Genomic DNA, 19,576 nt, shown 5'->3' with positions numbered 1-19,576 from the left:
TAGAGTGTGATGTAACTATATTGCAGCAGATGATGTAACCAGCTCTGCAGGAGGCAGACCGAAGCTGCACAATACACTGAGCATCGTCTGAGAGCTCCTCAAAGAGATGGACACAGAGAGACAGAAATACAAAGGAGCACGCCGGTCAGACAATAGACTGCAGTCTGGATGTGTGGATGGCTGCTACACGCTCACTCTGAGACACTTGTCAACCACCAAATGCATGTGGATGCAAATCCAAACACACGCCGCAGACTGACCTTGGGGCTCTCGAGGTAAAAACAGAGTCTTTTCGTAGAACTGCTGTGCAGCTATGTGGACGGACAAGTACCACCGGCCAAACTGATCATCAATCAGTGACTGTCTGTCTCAAAGGCACACACACACACACAAAAACACACACACACACACACAGATAGACAGTGTAGCTCCCTCCGCAGTGTGTGTGTGATCTGGGATTCAAACCAGGTCTGTAGGACACCAGCTGGGTATAAAACAACTCTGCGTTTTATCTACATGCAACACACACACACACACGACACACACACACACACACACACGACACAGCAACAGTGATTTCATCTCTCATCGCCCATCTGTCGTCTGTCAACAAGTAACAAACACACTCACAACCTTTCTGCAAACATTTGCAAAGTGCTCTCACAACCACAGCTTCCTACAGAACACTCTGCTCCAAGTACTTCAAGGCACCTTTGAACAGATTGAAAACCATCTGTAATCTCAGACGATCTTATGGGTTAAACTGTAATGTCTAGCTGTCTTGGTGTACCATTTAAAATCAATGATTTCTATATAATCTGAGCTTGTTACACAACCATGACACTTGCTTTTAGTTTTCTGCAATAAAAGGTATATAATAATGTGAATGTCAAATTAGAGGTTTGTTTCATCGTAACGTAAAGGTAGTACTTCTCTTTTTTTTTTTAAATACTTCTTGAAATATAATATTAAAATACATAAGAACAGCAGGAATTGATGCAAATATACATTCACATTGCACAGTGTTACAGTATAAGTACCTGTTGGCTGCAGGTGAAATTAATCCCTGGCTACAGTCCAAAAGAAGTCCAGTCTGACGGCAGAAACAGTAGACGACTCATCGGTTACGCGTTTCTGCTGATGTCAGCGTATTATCACAATAGGATTTAAATACTAAAGACCTATTCTGGTTTACTAGGAATCCAAGAAACCTGTATCTGAGAACTACAGGTTTACACAAGAGAAGATATTAAGCCTTAAAACGTTATTTGACTGCCCTGACTGTATGTCAGCTTTATGGATTCAAACAAAGCTCTGCCAGTGCAGCGAAGGAGTTTAATTTACAGGATCGAATCATGATTGCAGTGGAAAATCTGGGTGAGTGATGACAGTGTTAGTCAGACACTGGAACAGACAGACTGGCTGGACGGCAAACCATGTTGGATAATCAGACGGTCTGCCAAGCTGAGCGACTGAGCGCCTGCTGAAGCTTGCAACAGTTTCCCCTCGCTGACACGAGATGGTTAGAGAAAACCGACACTGGCATTTTCATTTCTTTTTTTAAGCAAATACGCCAAATCAACATGATAAGACCTGCTGGTTTTCCATGATAATAAACTAATTATGTTTGGAATTTGGAGTGAGGGGAGTGGTTGGATACAGGGTTTATTATCAAATCAATGTTTTGATTATTTTCTTGATTAATAGATTAGTTTTTTGGTCTATAAAATGGCAGAAAATGGTTTCCCAAAGGCCAAGATGTCCTTAAATGTCTTCTTTGGTCCTCATCGATAATCCACAATCTGAAGATATTAAGTTTATTATCACAGACAACTAAATAAAGCAGGAAACAGCGAGAGCTAAGGCGCTTTAGCAGCAAAGGTTGCTGGCTCTGGCTCTGTATTTGGGAGGAAGAAATACCTGCCAGAGGAATCTCAGAAACAACAAGTCAGTCTTATCAAGCTCGTCGCCCCTTAGCAAAAGAAATGTGGGGGAATTACTTTAAATTATGCAAAGGCAAATGATATCAAACGCTTCTCTGAAATATTAATAAATATAATAATTTATACATTTAAATCCTCTGCACTAAGAAAGCAGAGGCTCCTCCAGCAGCATGAGCAGCAGGGCTGATCCCTGATAGGAGCGTATGTGGTTTCAACAGTATGAAAACCTGCTGAAGGAACTTGAAATCAGATGAGGTCAAAACTCCAGCAAACACCTGTAGAATATATGCTGGGGTTTTTCCTAGGATTTTTTTTGAGACAAAGATGACAAAGGCTGGAAAATGTGGGCATGTTTAGCGTTTAGTGCGCTTAGTTGACAGATAAAAGTGTCCACAGGGATTTAACTTTTATACCTAGATGGAACAAAAAGATGATAAAAGGTTGTGATAAATGGTGTTTGTTTTATAGGCCTGGGACAATTTTTAGTCACTTGCTCCAGTATTGTGTGCCAAACCATTCACTGGTGTCATTAGTCCACTGAAATACAATATGACACATAACCAGCAATTAGGATAAATGACTCAAAGTATTTTTATTTTAGAAAGTTAACTATATTAATTCATTAATTAATTAACTTGTAAGCATCTGACAGTCTTCTTCCTGTTTAAGAATATAAAATGAGAGGCAGGCGGACATTTAGTCCCACAACGGTCATCTTTCAAAAGGAAGTGATTCAGGTGTAAGTGGTTCCCAGAAAAGGTTGTCATGATGGTCTCCAACGGCTGGATAAACAGTGACCTGTTCCTGGAGATGTTTACAGAGCAGCTGCCAATAGATGAGCCAAGGCCCCATGTCCTCCTGTTGGATGGCCACAGGAGCCACGTCCACAGTTTGAACTTCACACAACCGATGAAAGCCTATCCATCATTTACATTACTACAAAAAAGAATAAAAACAATCAAAAAAGGGACAAAGAAGGGTAAATAACCCTGCAAGGTCTGCCAGAGAGTGCACAGTGATGTGAATGACCTAAAGGCCACTGAGGACTGGGTGTGCTGCTGTCAGCTCTACTCATGGTAGCACGAGAGCTGAGAAGAGAATAAAAGCATCTGTGAAGAAAGTGTTTGAAGGGAACGCAGGACGAGATGTTGAGACAGAGCCACGAGAAATGTTAATGCTTTTTTGGTGTTTTGATTTTTCTTTTGGCCAAATATGTTCTAATGTTTAACAAAATGTTTGAGAAAAGCATGACACAAAGACACTGAAATGCAGAAATACACACCCATACAACACGATGAGTTCATTTTTAAATGGGCTATTAAATGAAATATTTGTTCAGCTTTTTATTGCATTCAGTGTATTTACAGTGTTGTTACTATGGCACACTAAAGACAACAGTTAGTGTCAATTTACCTTTAAAATTGAACCGATTTGAGCTGAAATTCATTGCTCTTTCTTCATAGTGACCCATTTTACCTGAACATTGTGCCATATACTTTTTACATGTTGACAAAGGCTGAGGGACCCAACACTGAAGCGTTGTATGCACAAGACAATAAGCTTTAAGTCGTCAGCGTGGGAGTATTCTAGATACATAAAGAATAGCCTGAGGGTTGTTCAAAAAGACAATTTGTAAAACCTGCCAAAGAAAACACCTCCAACTTAATGCAACATCCGCTAGATCAACATCTATCTTTACATGCTCAAGTGCAGGAAGTAATACACTAAGTAATAACCAAGTTAAAAAAAAAATATTATTTCAGTGGCAGTTTAATTAATTGAATATAAAAGGGTCAGTCAAAATCAATTAGGTAGCAGTGAGTGAAGAGTTGAAAGCTTTCGGTGCAATGTAAACAAACAGCAGCAAAGCAAGAAAACGGCATGTAATCTCCTGGATAGCTTCAGGGTGACCATCCACATCCTGTTGCTTCTTCCCATCTGTGCTTGGTAAACACTGGTATGGTAGATAAATATGCCAGGTGTAAAAAAACTTAACATCAGGATCTTGGAGGCTAAAACAATGATGTTTCCTCACTATGATTGTACCACAATAATCTATAATCACTGCATCCCTAGTTAGAAGCAAGACTGCACCTAACGATTATTTTCATTATCCATTAATCTGTTTATTATTTACTTGATTAACCAATAAGTGCTTTTATCTGTAGGCCCAAATGGTGAAAATTGTCAATCACTGCTTCCTAGAGCCCAAAATGCATCCTACAATGTCTTGTTTTAACCACAACCCCAAAAAGATTCAATGTACTACAACAGAGGACTAAAGACAAAAAGAAAACATTTACATTTAAGATGCTGGAACCAGAGAAGTTTGGCTTATTATCTTTTAAAAAATGACTCAAAATGACCAAAATAGTTGGTTTAATAGATTAAATCAACTACTGGTTGCAGCTGTAGTTATAAGTCTGAACTAAAGTCACATTCATACACATGACACTATGACTCTGCCCATTACCACTGAAGATTCATGTTTTATTTGACAGAGGTGTCTTGATTTGATTTAAGGAGAAATCACATTAATCCCCATAAATAGACACTATAAAACACTAGAGGAAACCCTGTAATGGAAATAGTGGTTAGTTGCAGCACCCAGTTATATTTAAGTGGAGCTATAAAACTGAATACAACCCAATCAAAGTAAAGCAAACATGCTATAATATAATGTTTTTTAAAAGTTCATGTGAGTCAGTAATGTTATAATCTTGAAGTATATGACAACAAAATCGAGCTACTGTGTGTATTTATACTCCGAAAGAGCCTAAAGAGGACACGACCTGTAAATCACTTTTTTTTTTAAGGCAGCTAATCTTGCAGCTAGCCTCCGTGTAGATGCAGACACTGCTCACGGTTCAGTTCACACACACACACACACACACACACACACACATACACACATACACACAGCCAGTCCTCCCTCTCCTCCACCTCCCCCTCCTCCTCTTTCTCCTTCCTCTGCTACTGGCTCATGTCTTGCTAACCTTACCCCGGTTAGCTGAGCTCCCCGGCGGGCACAAAGAGCCCAAACGGCTGCCCCCTTTTTTCCTCAAACACTGTTGTCCAAACATATCACACTCTTACCTCGTTGACTCCGAGTCCACCGCTCCACATACACAGTCCTCTCTAGATTCAAACTACACGGGTGCTAGTAGTGAAGCTTGTCCATTATCTGGTTAAGAGATGCTGAGCGTCTTGCTGCTTGCTCGATGCCGATGTCTGAAGCGTTTAGCTTTTCGATTTTCTGCCTCTCACTGTGAAAAAAAAAAAAATACTACTCAGCTCATGCCCGTAAACCTTAGTATAAACGCGCTATTATATTTTAAACCAGTATGCCACCAACGGTTATTAACGGTAAATACAAGAAAAGTAGTGCGGGCAACATTTTAGAGCGAAAAGTTACCATAAAAACAAAAATAAAAAGCAGTTTTTTAATATAGTACTGCTGTGAATCATATTTAAATACATCCAGCATGAGAAACAGACAGTGCTTTACTAACCCCTAGTGGACGTTAAAACGCACTACATGAATATTTGAAAATTAACTTGCGCCCGTGCAAACATTTTACGGTTTAAAACGTCCAAAATGATTGGCGTTCAAATGTAATATGACGTTGCAACACGGGAACCAATCGGCTTCCAGAAGGGGCGGGGTCATCGTAGATAACGGACCCACAAGCTCCCTCCGTCATTTGTCGTTAACGGACACGACCTGGGTGACAATTATGTGATTTATCGGTAGAAAATGCTTTAAATATTAACATTAGCGTGTGATATTCAAGGAGAGGATAATGCTGGCCTTCGATTTAGACACACGCTGAAGTAAGTCAGACGCTGTTTATAGGTTAAAGCCGGTTAGCTAAACACTGTGAGCTGTAAACGCTAATGGTCATCGTTAACGTTAGCTTAACAATTTATGAATGAAAACCCAATTTAAAGTGATTTTAGTCAGTGTTGGTGACTTAGTGTGATGTAGTAATCAATATCATGATTAATACGCTTTTATTACGCAGGTATTGCAACGTTACTGTCTGTTCTTAGCTGCTGTTTATTGATTTTGTAGCTAAAATAACACAACATTGATCATTATATTGAGTGTTTTTAACCTCTTCTGTCTTTCTCTGTCTGTCCAGCTTCTGTCTGTCTCTCTTTTTATTTGTCTGTCTCTTCCTCTGATCTGTCTATAGTCGATGACATGTCTCTGGCTCAGAGGGTTTTGTTGACATGGGTCTTCACCCTGGTCTTCCTCATCATGTTAGTTCTCAAACTGGACGGGAAGGTACGTTTTTGTGTCCTAATGAGTATCCAGATGGTTAAAATGATAGGAATGTCACTTTACAACATGTGTGACAACAATACAATAGCAGAAAACTATTAGGAAACTATTATCTTGGAGCATGCAAACTGTATCTGCACATTTTTTGTTGTTTGTAAGTTGGATAAACTCAAAATACTTTAGATTCAACCATGAAAGGTTCAATCAGTGGGTGAGACTTTGAGAACTTGGATGTGAATATTTCCCATAAAAATGAATAAACTGACAGTCTGATGAACTGTCTGGTTTTTGTGTTCATATTATAGTAAATTACAACCTTGGCTTCCAGTTTAATTGAATGGTTGGTTTGAGTGTAGTCAAGATACTCCTACTTTTTAATCCAGAATCCTGATGTATACTGATAATCATAAAATACATGTTAAGTTACAGTCATTAGCCAATACTTCAGCAGTTTTTACATGGGTAGCACTCGTAATCAGTGTAATTGTGAAATCTTTGTTAGAGTACTTATGATATTTTATCTGAATCCAGTTCATTGTTGCTGCCGTGATCCATATTTGTCTATCTATCCATCACATAGTTATCACTCTGAAGAAATTCTGGACAAAAACCTTGACTATAATCCTCTTTATATCCTCAGGTGCAATGGAACTGGTTCCTCATCTTCCTCCCTGTTTGGGTCTTCGATGGCATCCTCATCCTCATGCTTGCCATCAAGATGGCGGGCCGTTGCAAGCCCGGGTACGACCCGCGCAACGGTTCGCCAGACCTGCGCCTGCGTGCCTGGTACCTGGTGGCCATGCTGCTCAAGCTGGGCTTCTGCCTGACACTGTGCGCCAAGCTGGAGAATCTGGCTGAAGTTAAGCTGACATTTGTGTGCATACCACTGTGGACCATGTTACTGGGAGCGCTGGTGGAGCTGGGGCTGAATATCTTTCCTGAGAGGAGAGAGGCCTAAGAGGGATCAAACCTCATCATAAATCATCACACCAACCAAAAAACAGCTGAAAAAAAATCTGAAAACAGGTGTCGGGAGCTGATTTTTGTTTGTATGACCGTGACTTTGTGAAATTGGAGCTTTTGCTTTTAATATTTCCAGGACTGACACTCATGGAAGAATCAAGTTCATCTCAAGAATAAGAAATTCTGCGTTGAAATGATTCATGTGTGTTCAGACCTCAGCGGACTGTGCTGGGCTTCAGCAGAGCTGGGTCTCTGCTCTCTTTGCTGCTTAAAAGCTGCTAGTAAATCCATCACATTAGAATATTCAGAATAGCTCAACAGAGTCAAATCATAACTGCTTTTTTGATATGAAGAAAAACTGGGGATCAACTGTGTCCTTGTAAAACTACTGTGAAGCCGACACTGGAAGAGACTTTAAAGTCCTCCAATGTTTGTGTTTGTTTTCTGCCGGCAGAGCTGCTCTTTAACTGGAAGCTAGATGTTGAATTATGTTTCCTTTTTCTTTTAAGCATTAGCTGTCGCTCACTGCAGAGTGATTGTATGTATGGAGGTGAATTTTTTGTGTGTATATGTTGTAAATATTGTGTGGCTGTATTTACACAACACTTTTTCTTCTCATTCCTGACCCGTGAAGGGTTTCTGGCTAAATATTGTTTCACAAGTTATAAATTAACCCTAAAAGAGTTCATTGTAACAGCTCAGTTTGGCTGCAAGCACGCAAGAAATGAAGAGCAATTTTAAGGAACAACTTGTGATATTCCCTCCTCGCCCTGCACAAGGTCTCTTTTGTACCGTGTAAATCATCACGTGTCCCGTGTAACTCAGTAAGCTCTTATTATGTCTCTGCACAGAGACTGAAGTCCAAGGTCAATAAGACAACCAAATTACTGAAGTAATTTACTCTACACTTCAGATAAATACCAGCAATTTTTGTGTCAAGTTGGTTATCGTTTCACATTTTTACTTTACGGCCGATACTGACATTTATTTTGGTGCCATTTGAGTGTTAAGTATTATTTCATATGAATTCTTTGCATTATTTTGCACCGTGTTGAATGTGAATGAATAAATGTTTTGAGATGGAAAGTATTTGATAATGCATGTCTTGTTAAAAAAAATAAATGATGGTTCCGCTGCGCTAAAATTGTGGTTATCTATCTGGAGCAGCCGTAAAGATATTTTAAAAATGCACCATTTAGTGGAAGTAATAACAACACAACGTCACATTCAAGTGTTTCCATACACTCAGACGGGCTATATTAGTCACAGACGACGCAAAGTATTGTGGTAGGAGGAAAAATCCTGCTGGGATATAACCTTAAATGAACTGAGAAGCAACCACAGAGCTGCCAGTAGTGTGAGTGTGTGTGTGTGTGTGTGTGTGTGTGTGTGTGTGGCTGGAGCTCACTGAAGTCTTCTCTTTTCTCTCTCCATTAGCCTTCTAGCCATTTTAGTACATTATATAAAAACTTAAAGCATTGTGAGATTTTATGACTTTTTCATTTTTAACATGTAACTACGGGATCTGTTGTTTTTTAGTTTGCAGTCTTTTGTTTTCAGACAGGCGACAAGCTGTCACGTCGCTGTCATCAACAGCAGTGAGGACAACGACAAAAAGCCACCAGAGGAACTGAAAGTGTTTGTAGATCTTATTCACAGCTGCACGGTACTGGACGCACTTAACCCACGCATCCTCGACTCACTTTCACCAAACAGTCATCAGCAAAAAGTGCCTCAGCTAACTCTACAGAAACAGGAATGAGGCAGGCTTTGATACGTTGGTTGTGGAGCAGAAGTCTGATAAAGAAAAATAAGGAAATGCAAGTTTGTGTTTAAAGTTAAGAAAGTGAAATTTGATTGTACAGTAAAATACAATATACAGCTAGCAGTTTTGAGGTTATTGTACTTATACTTGTGTATCAGCAGGTTTTGTTCTTCTTTTCACCCCCCCCCCAATTTTCACCTCAGATTCATCTTGTGACCCTTTAATGGGGCCCCGACCCCTATGTTTGCAGCACAAACATGCAGTCTGTGTTTGTGCCACATTCATGTGGCTCAATTAGGTTTTTTGAGTAATCGCACCAAAAACTCTCCTCTTTGTCTCTGCTCAAACTTCCTCCCTCTCGCCCACTCCACTCTTTAAAGGTCAGCTGAGCTCCTTCTGGCATCTGCTGTCTGTGTGTGTGAGAGAGAGAGAGAGAGAGACAGAGGCAGTGCATGAAAGGATGAAAAGCGAAAGAAAAAAGGGCTATTTTGAGTTGTATTTGACCTGACACACTCCAGCACTGAATTACGGGGCTGCTGCATTGTGGTGTGCGTGTGTTGTCCGCTCAGATCTCGCCTGGTAAAACTGCTGAGCTCATTGCTGCAGACTGCAGCGAGTGGGCGGCTTTCATAGCAACAATACAGAGAGAGTAACACACAGGCAGGTATACATCAGACAGCGGTGGAGGTGGAGGTACGGCCTCTCAGAACCAGAGGAAAGGTTTTTATGGTGTCCTTTAAAAGTCAGATAACAACAACAGTGACAAACAGTTTCAATACATTGAACCTTTTATTAGCTAGGCTCATATTTAAAGTAGAAACCACACTACAAGTTTTTTTTCCTCTTTACAAAACTTCTTATGTACACTACAGTGCTGACAGTTAAAAATCACAGAAATAAAATAAGAAAAGAAAAAAAAAAACAACAAACCAAAAACCTTGAGATAAATAAACTCTGAAAACAACACTAGTCCCCTGAAGACCTTTTTTTTGTTTTCAATCATCATTTTTGTCACATTTGTACAAAAAAATATATAAGTTCCTGTCAGGGTTTTTTCTTAAATTTTTTTCTCCTTGTAACATCTGAAACCCAAAAAGCATAAAAAGAGCTGCAGAGCGCCTTGCAACCGGCATCAAGTGCTTAATTATCACCTTGATCTCTCCAGAGCCACACGGTGAAGAGTTCTGTCGGTGAAATGAGAGAGAAAGAAAAAGAGAGAGAGAGAGAGAGAGAAAGAGAGAGAGAGAGAGAGAGAGAGAGAGAGCAAGCTTTATCTATCATTTTCCAAGATTTTCCACACAACTCTGCTTTTAGGATCTCGTCTCATCCCTGACTCGCACCGCAGATATTTTGGAGAGGTCTCTGCAGCTTTAAGAGGTCCAATTTAAGGCTTGACTCTCATTTTCCAGTGAAAAGTTCAAATTGGGACTCTTGAAAAACTACCACGAGAGAGAGAGCGAGCGAGAAAGAGAAAGAGAGAGAGAGAGAAAGAGAGAGGGGAAAAAAGGACAGAAGTGCTTCTCCGCATGGCTCTGGACCATTTAGTAGTTCACAGTTAAGGACAGGCACTGGGGAAATGTTTGTGGGCTACATTAGCAAGTGGGCTGTACTCTGATATCAATTAAGTAAAAGTCAAAACATCTATGACAAAAAAACAGTCTCACAACTGTGGGACGAGCATGAGTTCGACTCTATAATCATTTAAAACATATACTCTTCATAGTTGTTTCTTAAAAACAGAGATTCAATAATTTATTGTACGTTTTTTTTAAACACAGGAGGTCAAGTTAGTCTCTGGTTGATAAATAAAACATTTATAGACAGGATGCTCCACACTGTAGAGAAACTGGACTTCAGGTAAATAGATAAATAGTGCTGCGGGAATGACCTCTGGACAGAGTACCGTCTGTTTTTAAAAGTGTCCATGAAGAATATAAAACATCTCATCACAGAAGGCCTGAATGAATCAAAGGAATAAAACTTGGAAGAACCTGAATTTTTTTCGTCCTGTTGAGACAAAGACGTCGAAACATAATCTGAGGATTCACGACCCAGAGTGTCTTCGCTAATATCGACTGTATCCGCACAGCGCTCCACTTGTTCAAAGTGCTGCCATGAGTCACATTTGGGAGGTCTTGATCTGCTGCATCTGTGTGATATTGCTCTTCTTGTTTTTGGTCTGTTATCCAGATGTTGATGTGACGGTTAACTCTAATGGCGAGCTCTTAATTTAGCTGCACAGGTATAGATGTAATGTACAAGATTTTTAAGTGACCCTGAATGAGTAAAACCAGTGGATCAAGATTTAATTTTTTGTTGTTTTTTCCTCTTAAAGAGACCAGAATATTCATGAATGTGTCCTGATTTTTTTCTTTTTTTTTCCTGAGACTCTGAAGGCTTATTTGTGTAGCAGCCTTGGCTGGGTCGAATTCTTCCTTGGCTGAGAAGAAAGTGCTCGCTTTCCAAAATTAGGAGGCACTGGTACGGGTCCAACAGACAAGTGAAAACACACAGCAAATTACACCAAGAGCTCTGCCACTGGTGAGGAGCTACAAGATCATCTCAATACTTTAGACTGTGACTCTCTCTGTGGTTTCAGTACAGTGTAAAGTGTATACTGTGGGTTATTATACTGATTTAAAGTTTAAACAGGGTTCTCCTTTTGTTTAGTAGCACAAATAAAACACTGAAACTGATTCTGTTTCAACATGATGACTCCTCAGTGAACATCTGTCAACAGGACATTACTGGCTTTTTATCAGTAGCTTTGAAATTAGAATAAAAAAATACTGATACTCGCAGTTGCCATATTAATCGATGGGAGATGCAGTTTTCTATTCAGCAGATTATTGCGGAGCATTATTGCTCAAATTACAATATCAGGGAAAAGTACTGTGATGTTCTGTATTGACTGAGGTGTATCAACACAATATAGTAGAAGAAATGTAGTAATATTACATCACGGTTTGACCCATCATTATTTCAGAAACAGTCTTGGGCACAAACTAGAAAAAAAGTCACAAAAATGGAAGCATTAGCTGCAAGTTTCACAAAAAAGGTCATCGAGATCTTTTTTTTATAAATATGTCTGAAGAAATTTACCTTTTTTAAAATTCTCTTCCTGCCTGTGATGGCTCACAGATATTCTGATATTTGAGAGGGTTTCTCTGACAACAAAATAATAATAATAATAATAATAATAATAATAATAATAATAATATTAAAAACAAAACAAAACAGACAGCAGTTTGGCAGACTTGACAAAAACCGGGAGCACATTCAAACCTTGATCCTGAAAGAATAATTCTCCTCTTCAAAGTCAGAAGTGGCGCACCCGTACACGACTAACCACCAAAACTACCAGTAAAACGCAATAAATTCTCAATGTTTTTGAACTCGAGCGCAACCAAGCATCAAATTCAGTACAATCGAAAACCAGTCCAGTTCAGAGGTCTGGGGCAAATAAAGTCCAACTCTGCTTTATAAACTACGATACTGTCTTTCCTCTTTTCTTTTTACATTGTTTTACAACAACACCGCCAAAATAAAACCCTGTACACGTACAGTCGTTTAGAAACAGCATCGTTATGTACAAAATACTACTATAAAATCTGTTTCTGCTCCTCTTCATGCTTCGGGGGCAGGGAGAGGACAGACAGGGAAGGCTGAGGAGGTGGAGGTGGAAGCGGGGGAGGAGGAGGGGGAGGTGGCGACTGTGAGGAGGAAGGCGGAGGAGGGGGGCGAGGGAAAGACTGAGACAGAGGGGGCTGAATCTGCGCTGGTGGTGCTGAGGTTTGGTACTGTAGCGGGAAGGAGCTGGGCGGCGGGGGGGAAAGGTACGACTGAGGGGGGAGGAAGTGGTGAGAGGGGAAGTGGGGATGCTGAGGGGGGAAGTAGGTTTTGGCGTACTGGTGAGCGTGAGGGAGGTGAGAGTGCGAGCTGGTGAGGGGAACGTTGGGCTGAGAGGGGGAGGTATGGGGGGCGATTAGGGGAGGCTGGGGGTAATAGGGCTGAGACTGGGTGGTGATATTCGGTTGGTGCGGGGGGGGCAGGTGAAGCTGGCTCATGTGAACCGAATGCGGCGCCGGTTTGTGACCGAGGAAAGAGTTCAGAGGTTGAGTTTGGGGGGAGTTCGGGGGGAGGATGGGAGGTCTGTGAGGAAGGTGGGAGTGTGGCAGGAGAGGGGGGAAGGAAGGAGGGAGCATCTGAGGGAGGTGATGATGATGATGAGGAGGAGGAGGAGGTGGGAGATGCTGGGGTGTGTATTGCTGCATGTAAAGTCCTTGCCTCGGCGTGCCCTGCGGAGGAAGCAGCTGCGAGTCCTGGTCGGAGCCGCGAGTCCATTTCTCCGGCGGCGTGTGTGTCCGTGCTTCCGCCGCACTTCGAGCGTGTGTCTGTGCGTCCCCGCTGTGTTTTCCTTTGGCCTGCGACTTGTGTGACGCTCGAACTTCCGACTGTGTCCGTGAGTCTGAAGGAATTTTTTGCGAGTCTTTTTCCTTCGGTTTGTCCGACTGAGAGGAAGATGGGGGGAGGGCGGAGGGATTCGAGGGGGGGCGATGCTTGGAGTGAGAGTCCGCTGAAGACCTGGGAGTAGTGAGGGATGATGTCGAGGAGGTGGACACAACAGGAGAGGATGGACTGGGAGCAGAAAAAGAGGATCGCATGGGAGTGACAGTAGATCCAGAAGAAGATGATGAAGAAGAAGAAGAGGAGGAAGACTTGGAGACAGATGGAGAGAAGGGGGATTTGGGAGCCGAAGAGGAGGACCTCGGACTGGAAGACGTCGTTCTGATGTCCTGATGGTGGTGATGATGTGAGTGATGATGTTTTGATGATGCTTTGGGTTTTGCGTCCTGATGAGGAGGATGAGAGGCAGGAGGTGACAGAGGGAGAGTTGAGGGGGATTTACTCTTGCAGGGAGGAGGTGCTGGAAGTTCTGCTTTCACCTTAGCGGGAGGTGAATCCTGCCGTTTGGGTTTCCCCCCCTCTTTCCCCCTCTTCTCCTCTCTGTCTCTTGTGTCGCTCGAGTCCGAGTCCTCTGAGCGAGCAGGCTGAGAAACCACAGCTGGGTGTTGAGGGTGAGGAAGATGATGATCCTCTTCCTCCACCTTAACAGCCGGCAACGTCCTGTTTACTCGAACGTCCTGCTCCTCCTTTATCCTCATCTTCGCTCCTTTCTCACCCTTCTTTTCACTCTTCCCCTCCTTCTCCTCCTCCACCATCTCCTTCTCCTTGAACTCAACTGCCTCCTCTTCCTCCTCCTCCTCCTCTTCCTTCACCTCTGCCTCCATATCCTCCTCCTCCTCTCCCTCTCCTCCGTGGTACTTCTTTAAGCGGATGTGCCACGCCAGGCTGCAGACGGCCGACACGGTCTTGAACTGGTGGACCACATTGCGGGGGATGAAGTAGACGTCATCGTGGCACAGGTGGATGCGGGCGTAGCGGATTCCCTCCCGACGCAGCTGGTTGAGTTTGGCATCATCCACCCACTGTACACACTGTGGAGAGAGAGGAGGAGAAGAGGAGAGGAGAGGAGGAGAGGAGGGTCAGACACTGAGAAATAACTAAACATTAAACTTTTTATATAATAATAATAATAATAATAATACACATGAGGTTATATTGAGGTGTTTATTGTATAAAAGTCAAGCTTGATTGTCATAAGCAAAGCAAAACATCTTTTTTAATTTATTTTTGTGACTATGAAACTCATTATTTTGTCAATCAAGGACAAACATTAATAGTAGTAATCGAAAAACTACTTTTTTACTCCTTTTTATAACACTGTGGGATTAAAGTTTGAGATGCTAAGATAATATTTGCCATGGGAAGGTCTCGGGAAGTTAAACAATTAGGTTTAAACATTACATTAATGTAAAAGTTGTAATTTAAAAAAAAATCTCTCTCTCTGTTTGTGAACTATATTTCTTGATTCATGTCTTTCTATCAGTCTGGCTTTCTTTCACTGGTTGGGTGTGTGTGCCTTCATACTATCATGTTGAAGAGGGCATAACAAAAAATAATTAAACAACCCCTCTAAGCATTATTCAAATATTATAATAAAACACTGACGCTATAATCCAAAAAGTATGAGCTTCAGAGAGAACATAAAGTGATGCAGGGATACAATTATTACATATGACTTTTGTTTAGGTAGATTATTACTAGTAATTATTTAGATTGAATACTGAAAGCATTCACATACGTTTCTTATCATTATAGTCATGTATGTATAAAATTATAGAGCTAACACTCATCCTGTCTTAGAGTTACTGCAGCTCCACTTTGCTCCACCAGGTGGCAGCAGCCAACATCAGTTTACATGAACTTACTGTACCCAGCATTGGATAGTAAACAATTCAGTCTAATTAGGGACATTATGAAGATGAGTCTGCTGTGGTGGTGGTGGTGGTGGTGATGATGATGTAATGTGTAAGCAGTGCTTATTACCGTGCTGTCTGAGTGTGTGTGTGTGTGTGTGTGTGTGTGTGTGTAATGTAATACCTGAGACAGAGGAGGTTCATGTAAGTCCAACTGCAGCCTCTGAACTACATAGGGGAAATCAGCAGCGTGGAAACACACAACGTCTTTGGTTACACACGGAGGCTCTGAGCTGAAAGCAAGAGAGGAGGGGAGGGAAGAGAGAGAGATTACATGATAACTGCTGCTGAATACGCCGTGTGAATACTGTGTGTGTGTGTGTGTGTGTGTGTGTGTTTTCAGAGGATCATCGGCTGCCTCACTACCTACCCTTCTCCGAAGCAAACGGCCTTCAGCACGCCGACGGCTGCTGTGGTCTGACGTTCAAAACCCTGTCCGATGTGGTCGGCGTGGGCTCGAGTCCGATCCTCAAACAACAGCTCTCTGGGCTCGCTGGTCCTCGGCAGGGACTGAAGCAGGTTCTTCACCTCATTGGTGGAGCTGCGAGAAGACAGAAATGATCAGTCCTTCAGAGAAACACTAGAGTGAAAATTTAAAAAAACAGATCTAAGAGGAGCTTTCTCCTTTCTCTCTGCTTTTGAATTAAGAAAATGACCAAAAATAAGCTGACTGCTCTCTCGCTGTCACAGTTTTGTTCGTTTCTTTCTTTCTCGTCTGTAGTGACAAATATAATCCGTCGGGCTCTATTTGCTTTCTTGTTATCGTGGTTGACCAGCCCGCTGATGTAATCCAGATGCCACTGTTTACATGACACAGAGGATGTTATGGAGGCTACGATGCAAAGGATGAACACATGCATCAGTGGGCACAATATCAAACATCCTTGTCATGTATTCGGGGAGCGTTTCAGCATTTTTTCACACAGAACAAGCACATTGTGAAATCATATTTATTTTCACAGAAATCACAATTAGGATGCAACTATTGTTTATTTTCATTATCAATTTATATCCTGATTGTTTTTTACATTGATTCATTATTAATTTTGTCGTAAAAAGGTTAGAAAATGCATATTTAACCAACCAGCAGCCCAGAACTTAAACATTTGCTATGTGCTATAATATAAAGTATGTCATACATTTCAGGGGCTGAGACTAGATCATTTTTGGCATTTTTTGCTTTAAAAAGTTTTTAAAAATCCAATTTATTAATGATCAAACTGATGGCGGCTCCCTGGTAGCCGAGTTGTTAAGATGCAAACCACATAACCACATCAGCGATTCAATTCCAGCTGCAAATCTCTGAGTCTTACCCCTCTCTCAACCTCTATCTTTGGTCTCTCTGCACTCTCAACTGCGACATAATAAAACAGTTATTAAAAATATAAAAAGTTGCTGATACATTTTCTAATCTAATCTAATAATTTCTCTTATAATCACAATTGTACCAGCTTCTTCTCCCTTTGGACCAACATCTTTCTCTTCCAGTGCAATTTATTTAATGTTTTTCATGTCTGCTGCTGCTCCCGTGCGTGATCCATTAAGTATTTATAAGTCAAAACACAAAATAGCAAGGTAGCAGGAGAATGAGAAACAATTTTAAATCTCTCGGAAAACCACATGAGCTTTGTGTCCAAGAAAACAACAACACAAAGTTGCATTTTAAAAAGTGTTAAAGTAAAAAGGGAATAAACAGACAGCAACACACACGTGCACACTTGGCTTCACACATACAGAATAAAAAAGCCGAAGAGTAAAAGCATTAAAATGAACCATGTTGTCAAACAATAGAAGTACTGCAGTCAGCTCACTGCTGGATCAGTGACTCACACTGGAGCTGCAGTCAGATTCAAACAAGGGTATAAACACACACACACACACACTAAGTCTGCAAGAGATTCCTTCGAGAGTGTAACACAGACACACACAGAAGAGCAGCAAGACTACCCGAGCTGAAAACTGAATTGTGCATTCATTCAGTCAGAGATAAGAAAAGAGAGGCAGGAGCCAGTGGAAGAGGAAGAAAGAAGCAGAGGAAAATAGTCAAGAGTAGGGACACACACACACACACACACACACACACACACACACACACACACACACACACACACACACACACACACACACACACACACACACACACACACACACACACACACACACACACACACACACACACGCACACGCACACGCACACGCACACACACACACACACACACACAATAAATGTAAAAACCAGGAAAGCTGTTAAGTGAAACAGTGAAAAGAGAATAGTGTAAAAGGGAGGAACGTACACATCCATATCTGAAGTCTACCACCTCAATGTGTGTCAGTATCTACAGTGTTACTGTGTGCTGCAGGTATGCACGGTTCATGTGCATTTATGGGCTAATAAAGTGGCGAGGAAGGGGGGGGGCTGGGGCAGGTGGAGGAGGAGAGGTGGTGAAGGAAGAAAGCGAGACGAATAGGTGAGCCGGAGAAGGAGTGGCAGGCAGGCAGTGAGAGGAGATGATGGAGAAATAGAGAGAGGATAAAGAAGGAGAGAGGTAGGGTGTGGAGGGATAAGGCTGTAAAAGGAGTGTGGAGAGGAGGTAGAGGAGAAAAGAGAGACGAGAGGAGGGAACCACCTTCTCTGACGATGGACGCTGTTTAATGTGCGTCTTAAAGCTGCAGCACACTTGTAAAGAGGACGTACTGTAAAATATATTTATAATCTCACACACTGAGCTAATGCTGCTACTAACCATTCATCTCATCATCGGTTAGAGATGAACTGATTCATCGTTAAGTCTGTAAAAATAGTCACTATACAACTTACAATTTCCCATAGATGACATCAAGATATCTTGTTTTGGCCGTCAAACCCAAAGTCAAAATAAAAACAAATCCCAGAGATGTTCAGTTTGATTTCATACAAAAAAAACTAACTTGGCGCTCGACATTATTCAGCTGTTATTTCCGATAGAGAGAGCAGGCAGCTGTGAGAGCCATCGCTGCCCACGTGACTCTGATTTAAACCCTAAATACGCTGACCTCCGCAACACGAGTCCGATGGGATTCACGGACTTAAAGCAGGTGGAAGTTATGGCGGCAAAAAGTTTACTGTGGAGAAGAAAAGTTGATTTAAGGGAGAGGATATTACAGAGCGTTAAGATACCGAGTTAGAAACAAGTCCTTTTGATTGTTTATATTGTGTTGTAGGATTGAGCATTATAAACCATTGCAAATATTCCCATTTAAGAAAGAAGAATTTTTTGGTATTTCTGCTTTGAAACCCTCATATACTGTTCAGGGTTAAAAAAAAAAATTACATTTTAGAGCTGTAAAAACAATGTATAAACATTTCTTTTAAGCCAGAATTTTCTTAATCTGACCCCAAATATAGAAAAATGGAAAGAAAGTTATTATATTTATTTATTTTATTTTATTTTGTGTAGCTGATACACATTTTTGAATATGCAAATGTACAAATTTGACCTGTGTTTATTAAAATTAAAAAAAAAAAATCACATTTCAAACATGTTTTATTTTTCATATTCTATAAAATGTTCTCCTGGACCAGAAAATAGTGATTGTCTTTGTTGTAGAGACTAATTATGAGTCAGAATATGAACAGTATGTAAGGGGTTAATCTACTGTCAAAGTTACCGCTGCTTATTTTTTGCTCATCTAATCATTTCAGCTCCAGCTCTCACTCAGACAAACTTAGCTCCTGACCAAGCCGGACAGTCTGACATCTTACTGAAAGCCAGCAGACGCTCGATGGACTCACCTCGGCTGCCGCCGTCACTCATCGTGCAGTTTCTGAATCTGAACGGTGTAACTGCAGCGTTCCTGTTGCTGGCCGAGACGACTGCTGTTACTATGCAATTATTGTAAATCTCTGAAAGTACGGCGCTCGGTAGCTGAAAGCTGAAATATTTTTGGTTTATTTTCATCGTCTGACCACTATAATCAGGCTGAATTCTCAGACAGACAGTCTCAGTGCTGTCAGAAATGCATAACAGCCTGACCTTTCCACTTAAAAACACCCAGAAAAAGACGCAACTCTGTGAAAAGATGTTCCCCAAACGCAGCACGCGGTCAGTCTGCAGACAAAGTCCTGCTGCTCACATCACGTCCTTCTCTCTTTCTATTTTATCTTTCCAACATACATTTTTCACATCTTTCTTTTTCTACACTCAGACATAAAAAAACCCCACTTGCAATCCTTTTACATAATTAAGTTTTGTGCTTT

At 41.3% G+C, this 19,576-nt stretch overlaps 3 protein-coding genes across 4 annotated transcripts in view; 1 reads left to right on the top strand and 2 right to left on the bottom strand.

Annotated features, from left to right (window-relative positions):
* LOC134004580 (protein PHTF2-like) overlaps window positions 1–5,156 on the bottom strand; it is a 46,357-nt gene extending 41,201 nt beyond the window's left edge. For both annotated transcript variants that reach the window (XM_062443910.1, XM_062443911.1), the window contains exon 1: window positions 5,040–5,156. The gene's annotated coding sequence lies outside the window, so the exon portion shown is untranslated. The remainder of the gene's footprint in view (window positions 1–5,039) is intronic.
* Window positions 5,157–5,628: 472 nt separating this feature from the next.
* Window positions 5,629–8,234, top strand: LOC134004606 (transmembrane protein 60-like). Its single transcript, XM_062443943.1, has 3 exons — window positions 5,629–5,777; window positions 6,089–6,234; window positions 6,872–8,234. The coding sequence occupies exons 2-3, from the start codon at window positions 6,151–6,153 to the stop codon at window positions 7,187–7,189; spliced, it is 402 nt and encodes a 133-aa protein (XP_062299927.1). The 5' UTR covers window positions 5,629–5,777; window positions 6,089–6,150; the 3' UTR covers window positions 7,190–8,234.
* A 2,988-nt stretch (window positions 8,235–11,222) lies between these two features.
* Window positions 11,223–19,576, bottom strand: part of LOC134004334 (lysine-specific demethylase RSBN1L-like) — a 30,374-nt gene continuing 22,020 nt past the window's right edge. The window contains 3 exon segments of the mRNA XM_062443564.1: window positions 11,223–14,457; window positions 15,464–15,572; window positions 15,710–15,880. Coding sequence (XP_062299548.1) covers window positions 12,562–14,457; window positions 15,464–15,572; window positions 15,710–15,880 — 2,176 coding nt within the window. The 3' untranslated portion in view covers window positions 11,223–12,561.

The sequence above is a fragment of the Scomber scombrus genome, chromosome 22 (genome assembly GCF_963691925.1).
Source record: "Scomber scombrus chromosome 22, fScoSco1.1, whole genome shotgun sequence".
NCBI lineage: Eukaryota > Metazoa > Chordata > Actinopteri > Scombriformes > Scombridae > Scomber > Scomber scombrus.
Note: the sequence above shows the minus strand (reverse complement) of the source record. Positions and strands in the feature narration are given on the sequence as shown.